The 25017-nt window shown below is 39.0% G+C and overlaps 2 protein-coding genes across 11 annotated transcripts in view; both read left to right on the forward strand.

Annotated features, from left to right (window-relative positions):
* Window positions 1-446: 446 nt before the first annotated feature.
* Window positions 447-15136, forward strand: larp4aa (La ribonucleoprotein 4Aa). Of its 8 annotated transcripts, none has more exons than XM_083569551.1 (18): window positions 461-1154; window positions 8719-8845; window positions 8934-9056; window positions 9200-9284; window positions 9381-9517; window positions 10037-10140; window positions 10222-10332; window positions 10422-10475; window positions 10572-10781; window positions 10897-11000; window positions 11676-11717; window positions 12428-12631; window positions 12910-12961; window positions 13065-13223; window positions 13604-13728; window positions 13851-14031; window positions 14145-14533; window positions 14977-15136. In XM_083569551.1, the coding sequence occupies exons 1-18, from the start codon at window positions 1029-1031 to the stop codon at window positions 15005-15007; spliced, it is 2364 nt and encodes a 787-aa protein (XP_083425677.1). In that variant the 5' UTR covers window positions 461-1028; the 3' UTR covers window positions 15008-15136. The 8 variants fall into 8 exon arrangements, with proteins under 8 accessions (XP_083425683.1, XP_083425681.1, XP_083425679.1 ...); XM_083569552.1 differs by having other exon boundaries at window positions 13607-13728; XM_083569555.1 differs by lacking the exon at window positions 11676-11717 and having other exon boundaries at window positions 451-1154.
* A 3787-nt stretch (window positions 15137-18923) lies between these two features.
* Window positions 18924-25017, forward strand: part of asb8 (ankyrin repeat and SOCS box containing 8) — a 43697-nt gene continuing 37603 nt past the window's right edge. Inside the window, exons 1-4 of one of the 3 annotated variants that reach the window (XM_083569891.1) lie at window positions 18982-19325; window positions 21718-21901; window positions 21975-22079; window positions 22681-24358. In XM_083569891.1, coding sequence (XP_083426017.1) covers window positions 21773-21901; window positions 21975-22079; window positions 22681-23394 — 948 coding nt within the window. In that variant the 5' untranslated portion in view covers window positions 18982-19325; window positions 21718-21772 and the 3' untranslated portion in view covers window positions 23395-24358. Of the gene's footprint in view, window positions 19346-21717; window positions 21902-21974; window positions 22080-22680; window positions 24359-25017 lie in introns of those variants that run through there. The other 2 variants (XM_083569890.1, XM_083569892.1) reach the window with 2 other exon arrangements.

Genomic DNA, 25017 nt, shown 5'->3' on the forward strand with positions numbered 1-25017 from the left:
ATATTCATGCAGTGAAGATTAATTCTGATGGTTGTGGGCGATTTGATATTTATCAGAGACCTGTTCTCTTTCACCCTTTGACTGTAAAGCTTTATTTAGAATCAATATCAATTTATTTAATTATTTTCCCTTTTTATAAAGTCACCTAAAAACATTCACGTTGGAAAAGACTAATATAAATAGTCCACTATTTCGAAAAAAAAAGCGAGGAAAGGACGCTGATATGAAATTCTTACTAGTACTTTTATTTTAAGAAACGCCATTATTATAGGACAGCCATTTTGGATAAACCGAGAGTTTCAAATACAACTCTATTATAGATCTAGTGCACTACATATCGCAAGTACATACAATTCGGTCCTGCGTAGTGCACCTAAGTAGTGTGTACGCGCCATTTTGGGTTAGAACCGTTGTTGGAAAAAAACGCGCCCCGTTAACCGGAAGCTAAAAGAGGGCTTCAGAGGGCACCGAGAGGTCGCGGTGGAAGTCGGGACGGTGGCGGATCGCATTAATGTCTGCCCACTCGTAGGTAAAAGTGCGTGTCCCCTGCGTGTCCGCTTCGCGTTGCCTGTTTTTCGGCATGTACCGCACCGCATCGGCGCTCGCCTTGTTTACCAGGAAGAACGTTTAGAGCCACATTGTGCTCGGAGTGTTTTCTTTTTTCCGCGCTCGCTTTTTTTTGGTCGTCGTCGTTCGCTTCACGAGGAGCCTGCGCTTGCTTCATATCATCGATGCTTTGATAGTCAGCTAGCTAGCTAGCTAGCAAGACAGCTAGCCCATACGGTGGCTATTAGTCTTAGCTAACCAGGCTGCGATCTAGCATTTGCCTCAGGACTAGCTGCAGAAGTAAAAGCAGGTAGAGGAGTACTATTAGATAGTAGATCGGTCGCTTTGTAATTTGTAGGTTGGTAGTTAGTTGGTTATCCGTAGAAAACGAAAAGGCGGTAACACACGTGGGAGAGGCCAGAGAGAGGGGGGAGAGGACCGAGGAGGAGAAGAAGAAGAAGCAGTGACTCCAGGAGCGGCCGATGAATTCAGACCAGGGCGGAGAGCCGCTGCAGGAGGAGGCCGAGCCGGGACTGAAAGCCCGCGGGGAGCCTGAGCCGGCACCGATAGCCCGTGAGGAAGTCGGGGCTGCAGAGTCGGGCGCTATGGTGAGTCCCGGCCTTTTTCCTTTTCATTTCGTTACAGTTCTCACATGTTAATCAGCTCTTTCTTCGCGTCAGAGCTCTCAGGCCTGATGATGAAGAGGCATGTTTAAAAAAAAAAAAAAAACAAGCCGGCGTCCAGACCAAGTGCCGCGCTAAATAAGGCCAGGTGTTAATTCGGGATTTTTCGGCTAACCCGGTTAGCACACACGGCTAGCTTCACGGCGGTTGGACTTTTGCCCGAAGGCGTCACTTGGTAGTCAGGTTTGTTTAGAGCGTGTGCTCGCTAGCTTTCTCTCCAGAATGACTCATTTGTTTTGCTTTGCGAGCTTTTACACGACAAAATAAAGCAGCCAAGGCAGGATTAGCGCACCTTAGACACACACACACACACGCACTCGCTCCTGCACGCTTTTCCTGCGTCAGTTGTAATAAATTAAACCCAGGAGCACTTCCATCTCCCCATCCTCCCGCGGAAGACTTGCTCTTATGCGCTTTACGGCTCACTTTAACCGTGTAAGTGTTTAATTTATTAATTTTCTGACCGATTATAATCAAACATGTCGCACAGTCATGCAGTCATTTCGCTTGGGAGATAGCTAGCAAGCTAACATCAGGTTAATGTTAGGTCGGCCATTATTAGAGGCCTGTTGGAGTATGTTAGTCTCGTTCCTAAGGCAATCATATGACACACGTTTCTCATTAACCCTGACCAATATAACTACAGGCTGGGGTTTTATTCCTAATTACATGTCCTACAAGTGTATTAGATTCTGGACAGCGTTGTGTGAAGGAAGGTGTATTTGCTGTGTAATCAGGCCTGAGGGTTTTTTTTTATTTATTTATTTTTGAATAACGCATCGACCAAATGTTTACATCCTATGTACGTTTTGAAGTGGAAACAACAATAAATACCAGGTCAACCTACTGCGGAAGTCATGTAAAGGTTTTGACACGCGGGTATATGGCGGTTAAAAGGTGATCGTGTGCAACAGCTGTTTGTGAGACGGCTTGTTATGGAGGAGGCGCTGAAGCCGAAGTCTCTTGGAGCAGGTGTCTGTTCAGCACTGCGCCCCCACTGCCATGTGACATGGACCGCCTGCTAAATATTTCAGCATCACAAGCTGCTGAAACACAAGCTGATTATTATGGAACTCTGTTTCCGCCTCTGAATTAAAAAACAAAAACGAAGTTATTGTGTATCTGAGAAAAAAAACTCAGAATTAAGTCACAACCTTTTTTTATTATTCAGTGGCTGAAACGGCTGATTGCTTTCATATAAACTCGCAATTGTTTTGGGGAAAATGTCTGAAGTGCGAATTATAAAATCAGATTTCGGACTTTTTCTTGCAGTTTCGAGTTTATAACTCATTTTGTGATACTTTTTTGGCAAAGCACCATAGGAAACCACGAGATGTGATTCTTACAGAATATGGGAGTTACCTTTTTTAATATATATATATATATATATATATATATATATATATATATATATATATATATATATATATATTGTAAAGGGAACTTTGTCATTTCCCCGATGACAAGATTTGGCCATAACTCTTTGGCATGATAATCCTTTACGGATTGCGTATGTTATAGATATGGAATAGATATTAAAGCCTATTATGTGCTTTGCCAGAAAGTGTTGAGAGAGGGGGGGGGGGGAGTCAGAAATCTGAAACTCAATTGTGAGTTTATATCTTGCAATTCTGGGGAATAGTCAGTAGGCCATAATAAGCTTCTCATTATTATTATTATTATTATTATTATTATTATTCAGTGGTGGGAACAAGTTTCCGTAGATTATTTGCTCCTCCTCCGAAAACGAATAACCCTCAAGGATCCTGCGTTTTCTGTTTCTCGAGTTGATTCGTCGGGGTCGGCTAGCCCCGCCACAATTCGGCTCTGTGTAAAATATCACGAGTAGGATGCTTCATGAAGCCACGATTCTGCTTTTCACAGCTCGTATGACAAACAAACGGCCCGCTCGCCGTGTCTCTTAAATCCTTAATGGGTTAACATCAGGACTAGTGTTGCCTCAAGTATCTCCGGGTATATACTTACTCGTTACTCTAACATGAGCTCATTACTTATTAAATCGAGACTGGGTAGTACTTAAAGGTGCAATCATCATTTTAAAAATACTCCTTGCATGTACGAATGACCTGGAAGGTATGTAGAACATGTTAAAAAATTATGCATTACGCTAAATGTGCCTTTTTATTTTTTTATAAAATTAACAGCTGATTTTATAAATCCCTTTTAGAAACAGACTTCCTGTCTGGGATGCTTGTGTTTGGCTTCATGAGTGACATAGATCCAAAGGTTGGCGCTTCTTGAACAAGAGTGGGAATTGCTCAAATCTTGAACCCACCTAAACTGTTGCAAAAACACCACAAAGACTAATCTCACCTGATGCAACTTTATATCGTCCGACTCTACATTGACGTTGTAATGAGTCAATACACAATCCAACTTTGTGCTGATTTCACCGATGTTGCAGACACGTGCTGAGGGTTTCATGCAAGTTTCCAAAAGACGTTTCAATCTAGAGAAATCCTATCTGAGACAAGAAGAAACCCTAAGAGCAACCGAAATGAAAAACGAATGTCATCATCTAGGTGATGCCAGATAGTGAGGTTGCACAGCGATTTTCTTTTTGTGTATTCTGTAGAAACAAGCTGTGCTAAGTGCAACGCGAGCCACAGGTACTCGGCTAAAATTCGGAAAGCTCCACATAAGCCACTTTCACAATTGAGGGATTGTATATCTTGGATATAATTCACCTTTTAATGCTTATCTCTATAGTGTCACGGACAGTGAAATAGCGGCGTGAATGTGGCGCGATCTCTAAACAGATGAGACATCAGTTTGAGCTTGAAGCTGCCGGGAGTGAGCGAGCACATGCGTCTCTACTCATTTGTTTCAGCTGTCAGCTTTAAAAACGAGCCATGTCATCACTTCACCAGCCAGAATGTAAAAAGTCAATTAAATGCTAATTATTTAAATGATAAAAAAAAAAAAAAACTCTTCACTGAGGTTTGGAAAGGTAGTGATTCTCCATTCCACACAACAAGATTAAGTGCTCAGTTTGGTCTTGTGAAATGTTATTCACACAGACATTCACACACAAGATGTTTATCAACTGTGCTCTATAGTCTACTCATCAATATCACTTGATCTCTCGCGTTTGGCAATTTGGAGCACACCGATGCTATTCTTGGTATCAGCATTGATGATAAAATTATACCAATTCTTATCTGCATTCACTTTTTTTTTTTTGCCCTGTAGTGTCTAATCATTAATTAGGGCATAAATATGTCCTGGTTTAACATATGCTGTATGTCTATTAAACAGTGAAGTTTTTGGCCAGACAGACACAGAGCTGAGTGGAACATGGTATAGAGAACGGTGTGAATGGAGTACATGAACGAATGCCCTGGCAGTTTGTGGCCTCAACTATAAGCAGTGTGTGAGGCAACAGTGTGTATGAAGGGGATTTTGTGGTAAATTGCATCAGAGCACTGTCAGATTTCTGTTTAGTAACATGTCGCCATCTTACTCTCTCTGTATCTTGAATTAAGCGAATAGTTAAAATTATTGATGCAAATATTACTAATACTGGCGTTGACCACATATGAAACTTGATTGTACTCCCTGAGACACGTTTCTACTGGCGCACCTGTAGGTTTAACAACCAGAGAGCAAAGAATAGAACAGAAATACACTGACTTTTTCATAGTTTTTTATCCAGCTGTTTAAACAGGATTCATTTCAGGGTCATGTGGTAACACCTTCGAAAGTTATCACCATAGTAATCTGTGCGCAAGCTTGTTGCCGCACTTCTAGAGGTGTTCGGATGCATCGTCCTTCAGCTCGTACGTGTGCGTGAGACAGCAGGAGCGCATTACTGTTGAGCTAAAAATTTAAAGGATAAACTGGTCATACTGCCTTATGCCAGTTCATTAATGCTTTTTTTTTTTTATTTTATTTTTTTTATTTTTTTATTTAAATAAAAAACAGACCATGGAGAAATTTCATTGGTTGTAATAACTGTTTATCTCCTCCATCATTAGGTTGACCGTTTCTTTGGCGTTATTATTCCACAAAGCAGAAATAACTCATTCAAGAACACCCAATCCACCCAGTTTGTAATTTTGTATCTGAAGTGCTAATAATAAATAAACCCGTCTGAGCATTTTTTTAAATTATTTAGAAGTAACTGCCAACTGTGGCAGATCAGTGTGGTGGTATCCATGTGGAGTTTTGTTTGATTTGACTTTGTTTATGGTGGATGTTAGAAGCTGGTTTGTATATGACGACAGTGGGAGAGAAATTGATTCCTGCAGAATCGTCGCTTTAATTTTTGCGTGCTCGTCGGAAGCCGATTGAACCAGTGCGACCTGAAGCGCAGGATGAATTCATGTCTGGAACGTCGGCTTCCTCTTTAATTTAAGTCATACTGGAAGGTTATGAAGTGGGTCGCATAGTGAAGAAAGGCAGGTAAAAGCTTCAGCTTCTGAATTTTGAATTAGGTCTCTAGTCTATTTTTGTTTATTTCCATCCGTTAGGTTAAAGAAATGTTTTTTTTTGTTTTGTTTTTTGGGGGGGTGTTTCAAAACCCAAAAATACACAAGGTTTAACTGGTTTTTGTTAATTTAAATGTAATTAGTTATATTTATTGATTTGGCTTATAATTATATGGTTGTAATACTTGTGTTATAACTATTTGTACATAATGCCTACTTATAAGCCTTATATGCCATATAAGAAAGGATAGAGATTGGAAATTTGGAAAAGGACTATTGGAAATTATACCTATTCACTTAGTAGCTAGTCTCTGATCTTCTCTTAAAGCATTTACATAAAGCCAGGAGATTCATAAGATGATCAAGTCCAATCGTCAGGAGTTGATGCATTTACAGCCACTTACTCAATTTGGTCTTCTGAAATTCTTTGCCGTAGTTGATTTGGGTTGTGTAAAAGTCAAAAAGCTTTAAGTAATTTAAATGAACAAGACTCGACACAAATTTTTTAATCCCACACACAGAATTGAAAAAATACATCGGCTCTATTTAAGATTCAAGAAATACAACTTGCAATGTAAATAAAAACCCGATCGGCAGCTCAGAAATTGTGCATTAATTTCAAGGTCTATAAGACACTAAAAGACGAGTCGGTCTTCTTTAAGTCTATATTAATGTTTTTACTTTTATGTATTATGTTTATGATTAAACTGTTTCTGTTTTTTTGCAACATTGCTGGGATTAGTTCAGCCTTTCACCCTTTTCCATTATGTTGCAATTTAGTACTGTTTTATAGAAGAAAAGTGTTTGCTTTGAGGGAAAAAATACTACTACCATATTACAAAGTGTAACAATGAGTTCTTGATTAATTTAATATTATAATACAGTTTGGAGGTAGAACTGTTATTTTAATTTGGCTCAAGTAAGTGCTTACATTAGGGATAAGTGTTTTGCTGAAGTGTTTTTATAAACTAGTATTAGTTTGTGTGGGGTGGTGGTGGGTAGTGGATTATCGGAAATGGGCGTAATACGTTTACATTTAATAATGGCCAACAAAATCATGTTGATTTAAAAGACCCCTTTTTAAAATCATGAAGGGAAGCACAGCTGTGGCAGTTTTAGTTTGGTGTTAATGAAGTCTTTTTCACCTCAGTTCCTGGGGAGCGTTGGGCTCTAAGCAACAGTAAACACTTCTCCCATTTGACACGGCTGTTTGGTTCTAATCCTTATTACAGTTATGCTCGGTTCGACGTCTGGTCAAAGTCTAAAGGACCAGTAAGCTATTCAAAAAATGTGTCTAGTCACCATTGTCAATACGGTGCAAGCATGTGTGGGTTTTTTTTTGTGTGGGTGTTTATAGCTATTTTGCTATTCATTTCATTTTTGTAATTACAGTATTTTAAAATGACTAAAAACACCGATTTGGTACATATTGTATATTCAAATTCAGGCAGTGGGTCAGATTTGCTATGATTGGTGAATTAAGAGTGGTCCAGGTACTCAAATTGACCTGGAAGTCAATTCAAGGACATCCCTCGAATAGTCCACATTAGCTGCAAACGTTATTCTTAAGAGTGGATGCTTCAACTTCAAGTCATTTCACTTTGTATTTCTATATTTGTAATGCTGAGGAAAGGGTTGCTGTTGCTGCTATAAAAAAAAAAAAAAAGATTTTATATGACCTGGGCACTGTAATTACCTCAGCTTTGTGGTGAGTGTATGTCTTGAAGGCAGGAAAAAACCCCTGTCTCATACTGACCTTCATGGGGGAAAAAAAACTATAAAAATCTCTCTCAACAACGGCTCCTTGTTTGCAGGAATGTGTGCATGATTACATGCTATGCATCCTGCACTGATTAAGCGTTTGTGCTGAAGGACATTTTCTATGTGAGAACACACCCAAATTTCGTTCTCGATCTGCATCCAAGTATTCAGACACTGTACAATAGGAGACTAGAATTAATAAAATTTTTCCCTACATGGCATGCGAATAGTGACCAGCTATGCTTCTTCACCGTCTGATTCTGACTACGCTGCTGATCTGTTTCTCACTTCTGCAATGACACAGTGGTGTTTTTATATCAGAAGTGGTGCTAAGGTTTTAACACTCATAACACAGCAGCGTTTGCCTTGTGCACCGCCAATCACTGCGATAACATCTAATCAGCGCTGGTTCTTTGTTGGTTGGAGAAGGGGGGGGGGGGGGGGGTAACACATGGTACATGGCAACTGATGTAGTACCTGGAGAACTGCAAGGTGACCTTCGTGGTGGCTACCTGATAATGTTTTGCTGGTAAATAAATGTAGTGCTAAATATGATCATGTGGTTATTCCAGTCAATATTATATTTATTTTGATACTTAAACTTACAAATGAACTCCTTCGATGGAATATTAACCATATTCGACTTCTGAGAAAAGCCTGTGATTTTTGTCTCGGGTGAAATCCGACTGTAGTATTTCGGATTATAAACAAACACTGGGAATGGCAATCTGGCTATCTGGTTGCTGGTGTACTATTTTATCTGCGTAGTGTAATTAGTCAGAATAAGTCTGCACGCCATGGGCTCCAGCACGGAGTTGGCTCTTACATAATCAGTAATCTGCTCCATCACTTTAATAGCTTTACCACTGTTCTCCATCTGTTTATTGGTAAGGGTTTATCACTGCTGATGAAGGGTGATGCTCTGTTTTTTAGTTACATTTTATTCCCCTGTCAAGTGGAAAAGACTGAAATGACACAGTTGGCGTTTTATTGTTACGTGGCTTAGTTTGCACTTCTGTGTTTTTAGTTTTGATGATTAGATGTTTTTTCTGGATAATGCGCATTACTTTTCTTTAAATAAATGTCATACCAAAAAGCAAGCAATGCTGTGCTTATGCTGAAATGTCTTGTTGCCCATGTGAGCCTAGCCAGGCATATTTGTAGAGTTAAAAGAAAAATCTACATTTTACATTTGTTTTCATGTCTCAAAGATGTTCTTTTATGAGATGTGAATTTGTTGTTTGTTTCAATATCTGACCGCCATGTTGTATGTGCAGGTGACCTCAAAGGGAGCGGGTCTGAACCCTAATGCCAAAGTGTGGCAAGAGATGCCTGCTGTACCCAGTGAGGCCCCTGTGGATGGCAACGAGGCTTCCCCTTGGCCTCAGTCAGACATAACTGAAGGTGACTGCAATAATTTATCATTTACCAGAATAACATTTTTGATAAACACTATATTGGCTGACGGTGTTGGTCTTTTGTCCCTTTTTAGAGTCTACTGGGTGTAAAGCATACACACCTGGCTTCCCAGCTCTTATGGACGACAGCACTACGGCTGCAGCAGATGGTATGGTCAATGGCATGGACCCCTCTGACCCAAACCCTGGGTGTAATGGTCAGTAAAAACTGATTCAGTTAAACTTGAAATTAGTTTAAAATGCAGTTAAACTAAAGCTCAGTGTCGGGTAATGGATGTGATATCTGTCATTGGTTTATAGTAGCCGAACTCAGCTCGGTCTGCATGCTTTCTTTGTACAGAATCCAAACTATCTGAAGATCAGCCCTTGTCTGCAGAAAGCTTGCGTGAGTCTCTGAAAAAAGAGCTGGAATTCTGCTTCAGCAGGTAAGAAGACAGCTTTTAAAGACTTTGCAGTCGGTGTAGTGTAGGGGAGGGTTGTGCACATTTTTCACCTTTCCCCCCTCCCACTGTTTCCAACAGGGAAAACTTATCGAAGGATCTTTACCTGATTTCTCAAATGGACAGCGACCAGTTTGTGCCAATATGGACTATTGCCAGCATGGAAGGAATCAAGGTCCTTACTACTGATATGGAATTGATCCTGGATGTATTGAGATGTAAGTGTCTTCACTGCCTTTCCCACACATTAATTCTCTATATAGGTGATTGTACATAAAACATGACTGCTCTGACAAAATAGCGTTTGTTTTGTGCATTAAAATCATGCAATCTCTATACATTTCAAGCATTTTCATTTCCATAATGCAGAGAGGCTTGGCAAAAATTTCAACTTCACTGGGGCGTATGCACGCTCCTTGCCTGCTGCTTTCATTGAAGCCAGTTAAAGTTAAATAATTTGCATCCCTGCTTCGTTTAGTCCATTTAATGACACACGGCGCACTGTGTATGTGTGTAAAAATGCACTTGCCGGTGTTTCAGATGTGTGTGTGTGTGGGGGGGGGGGGGGGGGTTGGAGGACTAATCAATGACTGTGTGGTGTGGTGCAACCCAACCCTAAAATTGATTCATTTGGCAAGACACCCCTTTTAGAATTTAACAGTACTGTAATATAAAAGGTGCCAATTTGAATTCCTGGTTGCGCATCTCACTCATTTGCCCGTCTTCTCTCTGCTCAGCATCTCCTATGGTTCAAGTGGATGAAAAAGGCGAGAAAGTGAGGCCAAATCACAAACGCTGCATCATCATCCTGAGAGAGGTTCCAGAAACAACCCCTGTGGAGGTAAGTGTTGTGGAAGTGTGGGAACGATGTCAGCATTAAGCTTAATTTATACCTAACTCCTGATTTGGATCGTCTTATTAGGAAGTGAAGGCCTTGTTCAAGAATGATAACTGTCCGAAGGTCATTAGCGTGGAGTTTGCACACAACAATAACTGGTACATTACATTCCAATCAGATACGGATGCTCAACAGGTGAGAGGCTTGAATTAACACACTGGGCTCACAAATGTAACTGGTTTTCATTTTCATTGCAATTTATGAATCACTTCTGGATTTTTCAGGCGTATAAATACTTAAGGGAAGAAGTCAAAACATTTCAGGGAAAACCCATTATGGTGAGATGACTGGATAGTCATTATTTAGTATTTCTAAAGATAATCTAAATGCATAATAAATTGGTTCTCTTTTACTCATTGTTCTTTTGTTCTCAGGCCAGAATAAAGGCCATCAATACCTTCTTTGCAAAGAATGGCTACCGCAGCCTGGACTGCAGTGTCTATCAGCAGCAGTCTCACACACAGTCCCAATACAGCTCACCTCTCTTCATGCAGCCTATATACAACCCACAGCAACAATATCTCTATGGCATTGTCCCTCCCACCTGGACTCCCTCTCCAACTCCCTACTTTGAGACTCCTCTGGTGAGGCCTGCTGCCTTTTAATTATCAGCCGATTTAAATATTTGACCCAAGTTCCTTTAGAACCTTCGGACATTGTGAAAGTTATGTTGACTGACAGGTTTTCTGTTCATCACAGGCACCTTTTCCTAACAGCGGGTTTGTCAACGGATTTGGCACAGCGGCACACTACAAAACTGGTTCAAACTCTCTCAACATCGGACGCCCTTTCAACAGAAGCCGGTTGGTCATTTTGTTCTTTAATCCTGATGCCGAAGATCAATCATTAATTTATTTTTGATTTATTATAATAGAAAGCTTAAATATATATATATAATATATAACAGAAGAGGTGGACAAATTTTATTTATTTACTTTGATTGAAACAAATACCCATCAGCAAGTTATAGCAACAGTATGCTGGCCAGGTTTGTGTTTTAGTTGCCTGGGAGCCTAACAAAAATGGTAGCTCACATTACATAACATATGGCAATAGCTAGTTTAAGTACATTAGTACAGCCTAAGGAAACTTGAGTCGGGGATGGGATGAGTGTGGAGCCGTAATCCATTGTCGTTTTTTTTTATTATTTCGCACGCTGTATATGCCATCTTTGAATCAAAATGAATTAAATCAGATATATATATATATATATATATATATATATATATATATATATATATATATATATATATATATATTATAATTTTTTTTTTTTCTCATGTTACAAATACTAATGTATAAACCTGCCAGACATCTTTATTTTCTCCTAAATTTATTTTTGTGAGGTGATTTCATATAGTGAGCATTAGGGTGTATGACTGACACGAATCAGTTGTTTGGGTGGGGTTAATTTATTTTTGTTCAAATACACTGTTGGTGTTGCCTTCTTTACCTTGGCTTTCTTATTGTCCCCACAGTGTCCCACTCTATTCAAGAAAGAATGTAATAAATACCTTCAGGTACAGCTGTTAAAGCTTGTAATAATATTTTGTCTAATCATCACTCCATCCTTGTCATGTCTCAGAAATAACTCGATCATCCAATGAGTCTCTAGCAGAAATCTCACCTTGTTAAAACAAATCCTGTTAATAAATCTCACCTTTCTCAATGATCTAAAGTGATATTACTTTATCTGTGAGATATGGTTTGGTGGTGATTCCAGCGGATCATCACACCAACCCTGATTTTAGTATCGTTTGACTCGATTGGCAATCATCTTTTGGGTATTGAGAACTTTCTGGAAAGTCCAAACCTTTTTCCTGAATTTAATGTTAGAACTAATCTTTGCTTTTTGTCGGTGTCTTTACTCTGCTTTTAAGAGCAATTGGAGCTCTCTATGAACCACGCTAACGGAGCGTTCTGGTTTGAAGTATCTTCCTGGCCAGTGTTTTAACATTTGACTTAAACAGCATTAAATATCAGTCCCGGTGCAGGTAAAAGCATCAACTGAATCCGGACTGTATTTTTTGAGCACATGAATTTTACCCTCTGTGAGAAGTCGGTTATTCCACTGCCAGGGAATAGCTTAGTGACTAGATGCCATTCCATACTTGCTTGCAAACATTGTGTAGTTAGTGCATGTGACCTCAGTTCATTGTCCCCTGTCCAAATCTACTTATTGAATAGCACAAGACTCTGGTGTATCTCATGCAAAAATGTGTTTAAGCAGGAACCACCTGAAACCCCAGATGAGGATGAATGACGGGCTGACTTCCACTGTCCCCCCTGTTCCTGTGGTGGATGGGCTGCGTAGTCCACAGCCTCCTGCCAACAGTAGCTCAGTTTTGGCCACCTCTGAACTGAGCTCCTCTTTCCCACACCTGACCACCTCGACCGAGCCAAATGATGACGGCACTGTGGCTGGACGGGGACGGTACGATTCTCGGTCATGTTAATTAGTGCCACGTCAAGTCAGGAGCTTGGTCACAGTAATTCTGGCACCAAGGAAAAAATACAGAAGTAATTACTGCTATTATTGTGATGGGATCTAAGAGATATAGGAATCTGTTTAAGAATGTCTGTGCTTTGAGTCTGTAAAATCTCATACTCATATTAAACAAAACATGGAGTGAGATTAGTGGATTTTAGGTAAGTTTTATAATTGACTGAATATAACAAAGTAGTCAATAACATTGACACATCTGTTTGCAGGAGGAACACGTACAGAGCAACTCGGAGGAGGAGAGAAGACGAACGAACCACAGTAACGCGCATATTCCTTATCTCACTTTTCAGGTTTTTTTTTTTTTTTTTTTTTCCTCCGACGCCATGTTTGTTTACTCCCCCTGTGTGCCATCATCTTGCAGAGGCCAGTTCCGCTGAATGAAGTTAAGGTTTCACCGCCTAAATTTGACCTGGCTCCTTCCAATTTCCCGCCACTTCCCGGCTGTTCAGGCAGCCCACAGGGAGAATCTGTGCTAGAGAACCGCATGTCTGACGTGGTACGGGGTCTCAACAGAGATAAGGTGAGTTTACACTTGACTTGATTACGTGAATCTGCAACCAGGACTGGTCTTTGTGCTTGTTCTGGAGGAGCTAGCTTTGCTTTAAATGAACGAGTTAATTTGTAATTTTTACAAAAGGGGACACATTAAGGGTCAACTTGTGTAGCGTAGTGTCCTAATGTCTGTGGTGTTTAGTTTTGATGTTGAGCCAGTGGCACCACGAATGGCAGTTTAATACAGTAATGAGTACACAATAACGAGTGTAATAATAGAACAAAACCAAAACCGTACAATCTTGCGTGTGTAGAATTAATTGCACAATAGTTCACAATTCTGTGTCCTGTTTTCCATGAAAAGCTTTTAAATTTTAATTTAATTTATTGTGGCCATTTATTTTCTAGCAGTCAGACTCCAATAAAGAATCCACTGTGACTGCTGCTGCTCCGGCCTCTGAGGAAACAGTCCCCAGACCTGCACTGACTGCAAGCAAACCCACAGCTCACGCTACAGATCCTGCTAGCTACAGGTATGGCTTTAAGAGGCCTAAAAGTATAATTGTGTTTATTTTGGGTCTATATAAAGTGTAAACCACGTATATGTATGCAATATATATATCAGGTGACTCCATTTTATTTGTGTGCTTTTTAGTGCTAGCACAAGCGCAACCCCTCAGGAGAAGAAACTGGATAAAGTTGAGCCCTTGGTCCATAAAGAGATGCCTGTGAGCCCAAGCACCACCTCAGCCATTACTCCGACTCCGACTCAGCCTGCTTCTGTCAACCCTGCCACCCCACAGGCCAACTTGAGCCACCCCTGCCCCGCCCCATTGGTAAACACATTCACCGTTTTATATATCTTGAGTATAATACTGTGCCATTCAGGCTCTCTATATCTATATAATGCCGTTTTTGCTTCAAAATAAACCCTGGTCTTTAATCTCAGGAACCTCGGAAACTGAGCTATGCTGAGGTTTGCCAGCGCCCACCCAAAGATCTTCCTCCTCCTCCTCCACCACCCCCTTTGGTCAGTCCCACTCCCGCCGCCACACAGCCTCTGAGAGAGCTGCGTGTAAATAAGGTGGACGAGCAGTCGAGTAGCAGCGATCGGCCCGAGCGGCCACAGGAGCGTGGTGGGGACTGTAAGAGCAGAGAGGGCCGGCCAGCTCGTGAGTCGCAGGGCTTCTACCGCAGCAACGGCCCCCCCAGAGCCAGCACGGGGGGCTTCAAACTCCGTGAGCAACAGAGGCGTCCTCAGTTCACTCGTCGTACTTCACCCCAAGGAGCCTCCAGACACACTGGCAAAGAGCAGAACATCCCCCCTATATCGCCAAAGTAAAGACTTGACTAAATCCTTACAAATGTATGAATAATATATATATATATATATATATATATATATATATATATATATATATATATATATATATATATATATATATACACACATACATATATAAAAAAAAAAAATAAAAAAAAAATAAAAATATATATATATATATATATATATAAAGAGATGAAATATAAAAAGTTTAAAAATCTAAAATAAAAGCCACCTCTTTTGCCTGGAGCACATCCACAGGAAAAAGTGACAATGCACAGACGGAGACGTCCTGGCGAACCGGCATCAAAAAAAAATAAATTTGATAGCTAGTTATAAGCTTGTTGAAGGAAGTCATCACATAGGAAAAAGTGCGCTTCTAAACAATGACAATGCCCCTTCAGAATGTAATTTATTTTTATTATTTTTTTGCCTTTTCCCCCACTTCCTTGATAAGGGCGTTTTTACCCAGTATGCGGTGGGACTGATGGCATTGTAACAGCAGTGCTCAGTGCTGTTGAGCTGAAACATTAACGTCTGCAAAGAACTTATGCACTAAGAAGAAAAGGAACATGCACGCTGTCATGTACCTATACAAAGATATCACTTTGACATGCAAGGATTCAACTATTTTATTTTAGGGTTTTTTTTGTTCGTTTTTTATTTCTTCCCCTCATTCGCATTGGCAGGTCATTGAGAATGCGATGTTATGGAGTGAGTGAAACTTTGCTCTTTGAGTAGAAGGATGTATTTTGCAGTAGTGTTGAATCAGTTTTGGGATTTAGATCCCATTTTAGAAGATGTAATGCTTGAGTGGATTGGCAGATAGCAAGGAACCACAGTAAGGATTCCTCTTGGTCTGGAATTTTGCATAATTTTTGCTTGACTTACCTGATCCAAGAAGAGCTGCTGAGAAATGTCTGAAAGATGGGTTTGGCTTGTGGAGCTTTAGATAATTATTCATATACTTTGCTTCATGAGGTTTGAGCCTGCCAATTATAATGCTGGATCACCAGTTTGGGGTTTTTTTTTCCCTCCTTCTAATTCCTCTTCTTTTTTTTCTTTTTTTTTTATTATTTAGTTAGATTGTGTAACCAAGAGCCTGTGAATGATCACATCAGTCAGGTACATAGACACTCAAGTATTTTGTCATCTCAGTTGTTTAATTCTTTTCTTTTTTTTTGTGTGAGCGCATTATTTTTCCCAAAATGGCTTTTGAGCGAGCTCATTTTTTTTCTGATAATCAGTCAGGCGCTTGACTGTGTTTACAAGATTGTCTGCTTGGCCTCAGAGGCAGAGATGAAGCTGCTCTTGTTTGCATTTTGGGCAACACACTATTCTTAATATCAGGACCTTCACTATAATGATTAGTAGCTATTGTGCTTAGATGTGTGTTAGTGATTTAGGTCAGAAAAACCCAAGGCCTGTTTTAATTACTAGTGATATCACTATGCTGTATTGTTTCAGCTGTACAGAAAAGATTTCACTTAAGTTTTCAACCGGTTGAAATTGTGGTACATTCTAAAATGGCAAATGGTCTGGTTTGTAACTTCTAACCTTTCAGATACAGTGCAAAGCACAAGAAATGCAGGATAAAATTCAGAAGATTTTTTTTTTTTTGCACTTCCAGCATACACTTGTGATTGTCCACAGATCCTGATTCATCAGCAGATTCGACTACAATTGTTTTTAAATGGGTTTGGCTTTATGGGCAGTATAGATATCATATTTCTTTCTCCCCTCCTGGTAAATGAGTGACATTTAGTGCAGGCCATTGAAATGTTAATGAATGAATAATGGAAGTCATTTTCCTCATATAATTGTATGTTTATGCTTTTTGGTTTCTCTTGCATTTTTTTTTTTTATTATATTATTGAGTTTTGTTGGTTGGACCCTGTTGCATATTGCTAGCCATTGGACATTTGATCAACAAAACCTTTAAGAAATCTCTGTACATGCTTTGTGTCCTCCTTGATTATCTCACAAATGAAAGACTCTTGAAGTTAAGATGACTTGTATCTGAGACTTTCACAAAAAAAAAAAATATATAAACCACGAAACGTGCTCAGATCGTTTGCTTGTGTCATCTGTAACAAAACGCACGAGCTGCTTTTGCTTGTACGAGCGACCGCTCATGGACGTTTGTTGAATGTGCTTTTCAAAGCAGCAACTCTGCCACAACCAGAAAGCAAAAGGAGGGGGAACGTTGATGTGAACTGGTGCTGTTCATTTAAAATTGTAATCGGAGGAAGATACAGTATTGCTGTTCATTGTAAGGTTTTTTTTTTTCTTTTTTTTTCTTTCTTTTAATTGAGTTTTTTATTTATTTTAATCTCAAGGCCCATCCCTCCTTCCTTACCTTCCCAAGTCTATGTAGGCCATGTTCCTGACTTGTGTTCAAAAATGACATTGGGAGAGAATCACAGATTTAACATTTGTATATTTTTGAGATTTCAGCAAAAAAAAAAATACTTGACGCATTTTACTAGAGGCTTAGTAATGCAGTAAAATAAATCACTGGGGCTTTTTTTTTTTTTTTTTTTTTTTTCCTTTTTTTTTTTTTTTTTTAAATCTTGTTTTCTTTAATGAATTTGAGCAGCTAGTGGTTTAGTGTAATGGAACAAAATGCACTAACTTGTTAAAAAAAAATCTTACTGTTAATGTAATGTGAAATCATTAGAAGCATAAGATAATGACATTGATGTTGAGCGGCTTGCAGAAATCTACAAAATTAGCATTCACCTTAATGTTTGGGTTTTCACTGTTAATTGGTTTTAGGGCTGCTGTGGTAAAGGGAAGACTTAATATAACAATGGATTGCAAGTTTTGGAGACAGTACATTCTGGCTGTCTGCATAAAATGTCATAAAAAAATAAATTATTTTGTTTTGGCCTTGGAGTTCACGTTTTCTTGCTACGTGTCCTTTCTTTTCATTGACTGCATATTTTAAAATGTATTGTATATTATACTGCTTCATGTACATGCACACATCCCATGTAAAGCAGCTACATGCCATGAGAGGCCTATGTGGAATCCGCAACTTGGTATGTAGAGAACGTCAGACAGCATTTGGAAAAGTATTTATAGAGGTGCTGGTGGGTATTTTCAAACAAACTGGTACACTCATTTTTTTTTTTTTTTTTTTTTTAAACTAAAATATAATTATTTAATGCAAAACCATGTTTTTGGTTTGTTGAATGGTTCTTTATATAAATCGCATTGCAAGTATGTGCTTTCTACTTGCACTTGATTTAATCACCTTTTCTATGGAAAATTTGTTTCCCCTTTTTTGTGTTTTGTTTGCGCATGTACACTATGTATAAAACATTTCAAGCATTAAACACTAATCAATCTAAATATTATGATTTAACATTAATACAATTAAATTATTCTAAACTCCTTGTTCAACCTTCATTTAGTATTTTTGTGCACATAAACATTTCTTGTTGCTTTGATCCAATTGCAAATGTTTAGTACATTCAATTTAATCGATTGTGTACAATTGTCTGCTGTTTCTTACATTGTCAGTTGTCATGTTGATCACCAATATATTATAAAGGTTTCACCTAAATGGTCTCAACCCCTTAAACTTTTGAGTATCAGTTCATTGCATAAGTCATTGAAGGCAAAATGCTTAAACCAGTTGTCCTCATCTGTCAAGTTTACATTTCTATAAAACTTTGGTAAATGTTTCTTGAATTGTGCAGATGAATCTTGAATGTCACTAATGAAGGTGAGTTAACAGCATCACATCAACCGATGTTCAACTAGTTCTCTAAAACAGGTCAAAAGTGAATCTTGTGAACCTTCAATTGACAACAGCTCAAAACACAAATACAATTTTTGAAATTGGATAAACAACCAGGAAACGAAGGAACACTAGTACAGTACAGTCAAAGTGTGAATCCTGTCTGGTCTCTTGCAATCAAATACATTTGTGCTCTTGTTATTCATAAATGCCGTACAGAAGAAATTCAACTTTGTGCATTTAAACCATAGTTTATATCAAGAAATACTAAAACTGCAGTGTCATACTGACAACATGACTAACCATCATGATGATCTGGGGGGAGTTTACAAAGGTTCTTTTCATTCTGATGGGAATGAGATGTTCATTGACGCAAATACTTATTTTTGAGAGATGAACTAAGGATTTCAAGAAATGTACAGGCTTTTGCAAGAAATCCAGTATGTTGCAATGTTTGTACACATTGTTTTGAGAAATGCACTTACTGGTTTGCAAATATTAATGCAAACCATGCAACCGTGCATGTGTTCATTAAAAAAAGTGTTTTTAATACACACTATATGGACAAAAGTTTGTGGACACCTGCCCCTAAGACTGGTGCATTTCCAACATCCTGTTCCACATGTAGTCCTCATTTGCTGTCAGAATAACCTCCAATCTTCTGGGAAGATGTTCCACTAGACTTTGTAGCATGCTTATGGAGATTTGTGGAGATTATTTTAGCTACAATGGTGATAGTAAAGTCAGATCCTGATGTAGGTGAGGTGAGGAGGCCTGGGGTGCAGTCAGTGTTCCAATTCATCCCAAAAGTCAGAGCTTTATAGCAGGACCCTGAAGATCTTCCACGCCAAACCATGTATATTACATCTTTATAGATCTCGCTTTGTGCACAGGATCATTGGGAGTCTCCTAGTTCGAAGGAGAGAGAGACTAAGAGAGAGAGAGACGAGAGAGACAGAGAGAGAGAGACAGAGAGAGAGAGACTGCCTTTCATCTCTGTGTTTGTGTTCATGACGGAAGGCTGCTGCTTCGAACTGATAAACCTGTCAAACTCGAAGGTATCGTTCCTCACTGTTGGGTTTGTTTTGTTTAATTATCATGTTCCTTCCTGGACAAATATACATTAAATACATTTATTTCTGAATTTAATGCTATTATATATTTGTGCAATGCTCTATATTCGGAAGAACAACTTGTTCAGATCAGTACTGTTGACAGGCTAACACCTGCTACAGACCTGTAACGGAAAACAGCTTTAATTACCATATACAAGAGTGTTTATAAGAATATTCACCTTGATTGTTTCTTATCAAAAGCTTGACCGACAAATCAAATTGTCAAAAATGCAAAAAATAAAAATAAAAGTTAAAAGCTGTTTCCAGGCATTAGCCGGTTAGCGACGGGAAGCTAGCTAGCAAAACAAACCTAGCTAAAAATATTCAAGCAGCTGATTTAGTGTTCATCTGTCGTGACATTCAAGTCAGTTCTCACTAAAGCTTAACACTGACTTATTAACACATTTTGTGATCGGTGAAAATATGAAAGTTGATATCAAAACCCATAAACAGGTCTCTATTCAGCTGACTAGCCGTCATGTAGCGTAGCTGCTGTTTTTATATTTAAACTAATGCCTATGGAGGGTAATAAAGCGTTCCTGTGAGGTTTATATTCTGCGTGTGAGGGGAAAATACGTGTACACAAGACATTGCTTTTGCTAACAGTGTAATAAAGTGAGTGCTAATCCTCCTGACTGAGGCGTTTTAGCTGTAACGCAACACACGAAAGCGAGTCCTTCAGTGTTTCAGGGGAAAGTATCTAGTTCCTCCATAAGGTGGTTAGGAGACGCCAAATAACGTCATGGGCGGTCTTATTTGCATATTTCTAAAATAGTAGCGATGATTTGCATTCCAGCTGTTGTTTTCTTCCTTGTTTGTGTGAAGAAAGAAAGAAGCCTAATGATATGAGAAACCTGCGTCTATGATACAACTCCACTTGAGCACAGAGGGTTAGGGGCCTTGCTCAAGGGCCCAGAAATGGCATCTTTGTGATACTGGAGCTTTGTAGTGTGTGTGTGTGTGTGTGTGTGTGTGTGTGTGTGTGTGTGTGTGTGTGTGTGTATGTATGTATGTATATATATATATATATGTATATATATATATATATATATATATATATATATATATATATATATACATATATATATATATATATATATATATATATATATATATATATATATATATATATGTATGTATGTATATAAAATTACATGTAATTGTCAAATTGCGTATCCATAGCAATTTTTATGCAAAAACAAATTATTTAAACAAGTATTTTTTACAAATGAAACAGCTCATAATTATTCATTTACTTATAATTCACACATATGAACACATTCACATTACATCTACATGGGAGTTGAAAGGAGGACACCACCACAATGCATTTTAGATCATATTTATATTTAAAGGTATTAGTCACATCTGTAGACTCTCTTTTTTCTTGCCCCAATGTTCTTGCACCTCGGTGGGTGGGGGATCTCTGCACTATAGGCTCGTTTTATGAATCTTTACATCGAAAGCTTGACAATTTCACTGATTGTTTTTTTCCTTTGTGATTTACAGCTGGAAATATCATCAGTCTTCCTTTTTATTATTTTGTAGAAAATGAATTAAAATATGACCATCGATAATTCAGCTGTTCGATGATATAAAGCCGCCGTCACAAGTAAACTCTCAGCAGGCAATTTATTTTCCTGATGCCTGCTGTTAAAATGGGGGGCAATGAAATAGGACATCTTTGACAATGTAGATAATTCAACTAGGGTTGCAAAGTTCCAGGAATTTTCAAGACTGGAATCTTTCCATGGGAATTAACGGGAAAATATGGGAATTAATGGCAATAAACTAGGAATTTACAAAATTGCCGGTTAGCCAATAACAGGTAATTTAAATGTAGTTTAAAAAAAATACCTTGCAGGAAAATCTTGGTTAAAACAACCAGATTAAATGCAATTATAATATTAATATAATATTAATATATAATAATAATATAGTCAAAAAATGTCCATCTTGGTAAGTGTTCACATAAATGACACAAATATTGCATACTTTTATGCTTCCTTGTGTTGTAAATTTGTATTAGTTTGCATGCATGTCAGCTTATGACCAAACAAAATGTTTATATTAATGTTTGTATATGATACAGTTTATTTAAATCAAATTTTCTGTTCCTTTATGAGCCTGGCTGCGACGACTTATATTTTCTTCTTCTAGCTAATATTTTTTGAAGAAAACTTCGTCGCACTGCGCTTGAGTTTCTGCTGTCCATCGTTCGCGTGCGTTGAATGGGAGTCAATGAAATTATACGTGTAGTGCAAACGTGCAAACACAAAAAGATATATTTTATTTGTTTGTTTTGGTCATTTGATGTCATGTCTTTGTTTTTCAGCTTGTTAAAGACAAGTGGCGTCACCCGGCCCGGGTGCAATGTCCTTTCGCTCCACATGAGCTCGACTATGTGGTACATCATGCAGAGTATTCAGAGTAAATATTCCCTTTCGGAAAGGCTTATCCGAACAATCGCAGCCATTCGCTCATTCCCACACGATAATGTGGAGGACCTTATACGCAAGGTAACGTTTCTGAAGCTGAACTATTTCTCCACTTGGTATATATTCGGAGTATTCTCATAACTTGTCGTCGCAGGGAGCCGATGTGAACAGGATGCACGGCACTCTGAAGCCCCTGCACTGCGCCTGCATGGTGGCTGATGTGGACTGTGTGGAGCTGTTGCTGGAGAAAGGTGCAGAGGTATGACAACCAGTGATATAAAACAGTAATACCGGAGAAATGATGTGCCGGTCTTTTCCCAAAATACTCCTAAAGGAAGCGCAACATATTTCACCTGTTACACCGTGTGTAACATGTCTTTCGTTAAAGCCTGTGTAAAGTTCATTCGTTTCAGTGTAGACAGGTGTGGCTTATTTATGTAAAAAATAAAAATATTTGTAAAATTCAGGCTTATATATGGGTGCGGCTTATAGTCCGGAAATTACGGTATTCATCCGCCACACCTTAAAGGCAGGTCCGTGAAAAAATTGTCTGACATTAACCCGGTTCGTGGCGCAGAAAAGGTTGGGGACCACTGATATAAAAGACTCAATTTTTAGGTACAGGTTCATCTCAGTGTTGCCGATACTCTGTTGTGTTTTCTTTTACGGAAAAATTTGTTTGGTTTTGCCAGGTTGTTTTTGTTGCTCTTGTTATGCAAATTCTTTTTAAACATATTTGCATATGTCCAAATGTACCAGACAGTGGTCTGTGACAGACGCCAGAATATCAGTTTTGCGCATCTCAGTTTGCATTGTTTGTGGAGGGCTGTCTAGTCTCTTGTGCTGTATCCTACGTGCAGGTAAACTCTTTGGACGGCTACAATCGCACGGCGCTGCATTACGCCGCAGAGAAGGACGAGGGTTGTGTGGAGTTACTGCTGGAATACGGAGCTCAGCCTAACGCTCTGGATGGCAACAAGGACACGCCACTACACTGGGCTGCTTTCAAAGACAACCCCGAGTGCGTGCGTGCGCTGCTGGAGAGCGCCGCTCACCCTAACGCACGCGACTACAACAACGACACGCCGCTCAGCTGGGCCGCCATGAAGGGAAACCTGGAGAGTGTGCGTGTCCTGCTGGACTACGGCGCCCAAGTTCACGTGACCAACCTGAAGGGCCAGACTCCCATTTCACGACTGGTCGCGCTGTTGGCACGTGGCCTGGGCTCTGAGCAAGAGGAAAAGTGTCTGGAGCTGCTCTGCAGCGCTGCAGGGAGGCTAGAGATGCGCCGTGCCGATGGCTCTATGCCTCACGAGCTTAGTAAACATCCAGAGCTTCTGGCGCGCCTCACTGGCATGATGGCCCATCCGGCGTTGCTGAGAGATCTGGCCCGCTGCGCTGTGCGCAACAGCCTCGGGTTTCAGTACCTCCCTACAGCCGTGAACCAGCTTCCTCTGCCAGAGTCTGTTAAACAATACGTTCTCCTCAGAGACACTGGGGATATACAAGGGAAAGAAAAGGAGAGGGATGAAGAACAGACTGTCTGTAATGCACTGCAAAGCAATCAGGAGTGATATAGATAACCAATAAATCACAATAAAACACAACAGTCGATCTGTGTTAATCCAGGCTGTTATCAAATCAGGCAATCATGTGGCAGCAGTACATTGCATAAAACCTCCATATACAGGTCAAGAGCTGTATTTAACACCACATTAGAGAGGGAAAAAGTGTGTGTTCTTGGTCACTTTGACCATGGCTGTTCCATCCAGACAAACTGGTTTTGAACGTTCTAGAAACTGCTAATATCCTGGAAATTTTCACGCACAGCTGGTGCTTAAACAAAAAAACAACCAGTAAACAGAGCAAGTTTTTGGTGGAAACACCTTGAGATCAGAGAACAGCCAGGTAGGTTTGAGTTGACAGGTCTGAATACTCAAATAACCACTCTTTTTAAATACGGTGAGCAGAAAAACTTCTCAGAATACACAACTCGAGACATTTGGGCTCCAACAGCAGAAGACCACGTCCAGGTCCTCTCCTGTCACATAATGAACAAGAGTCTGAGCCTATAGTGGGCACAAGCTTATTATTTATTTATTTTATTTTTTTTTTTGCATTGTCCTGCTGTCACATGATTACTTGACAGGATAAATGCATGAATGAGCAATTGATAAATACATGGATTCCTGTTCAAGTTGCTGATTGAATGTTACCTGTATTTTTAAATATAAAAAAAACGACGCTTTGTTAATTTATTTTGCCCTATAATTAGGTATCTTGTGCAAAAATTAACCGCATGGTTCGAACCTAAAAATACTAACCTCTAAATCTTATCAATGCAAATAGAAGTTCAAAACCACCGTTTTCTGCCATGACTCTTGCTTTGCCCATTGAATGTATACTTTTAATTTAAAATGAATATATTTTTTGTGTGTGTACGTTTGACCCTTTTGTGCAACTACATTTGTAATTTGGGATCTGTAACAAAACAAATTACACCACAGTATAACAACAATAAAGATGTTCAGGCAGGTGCCTCAATGTTGATTTTTGAGAAAACTTTGAGCATGCAGTGTACTTTTACACTTCATTTAATAGGACCACTGTTATACCTTTTGTGTGTACAATATGCATTCTTTGTCCCCCTGAAAGATTGTGTACTGTGTGATAAGAGGTTGTGAAGGCAGCATAATGAGATGTGTAACGAATCATCAGAACACTTGCACGCTCCATCCGGATATCTTTCATTTCTGAATTTAAAAGGTTGTTTCAGTTGCTGAACTTTCCTGGGGGACTTTTCCTCATGTTTCTGCTGAATTTTGTTTATTAAGAAATACCCTTTCCCGGTCATAAATACAAGCAAAATCCACCCTGCAGCATCACATAATGTAGTGATTGTTTATTCCAGAGGGGGTAAGGTGAGATGTAATGGTGTTTCAGCTGTTGACCAGAAGGGGGCGATATATGATGAAAAATAATGTATCTGTTGTGTAGTAGTACTTCATATTTTTTAACAAATTTGTAACCTTAATGTATTAGATATGTAATACATTTGATAAAATATAATGTATTATAATTTATTACACATACCAACAGGGTGTAAATGGAAAGATTATGATATGTTCTGCAGAGTAATAGCACAGATGTTTTATTATTATTATTATTATTATTATTATTATTATTATTATTATTTA

The sequence above is a fragment of the Silurus aristotelis genome, assembly GCF_946808225.1.
Source record: "Silurus aristotelis genome assembly, chromosome: 19".
In the NCBI taxonomy this organism is placed as follows: Eukaryota; Metazoa; Chordata; class Actinopteri; order Siluriformes; family Siluridae; genus Silurus; species Silurus aristotelis.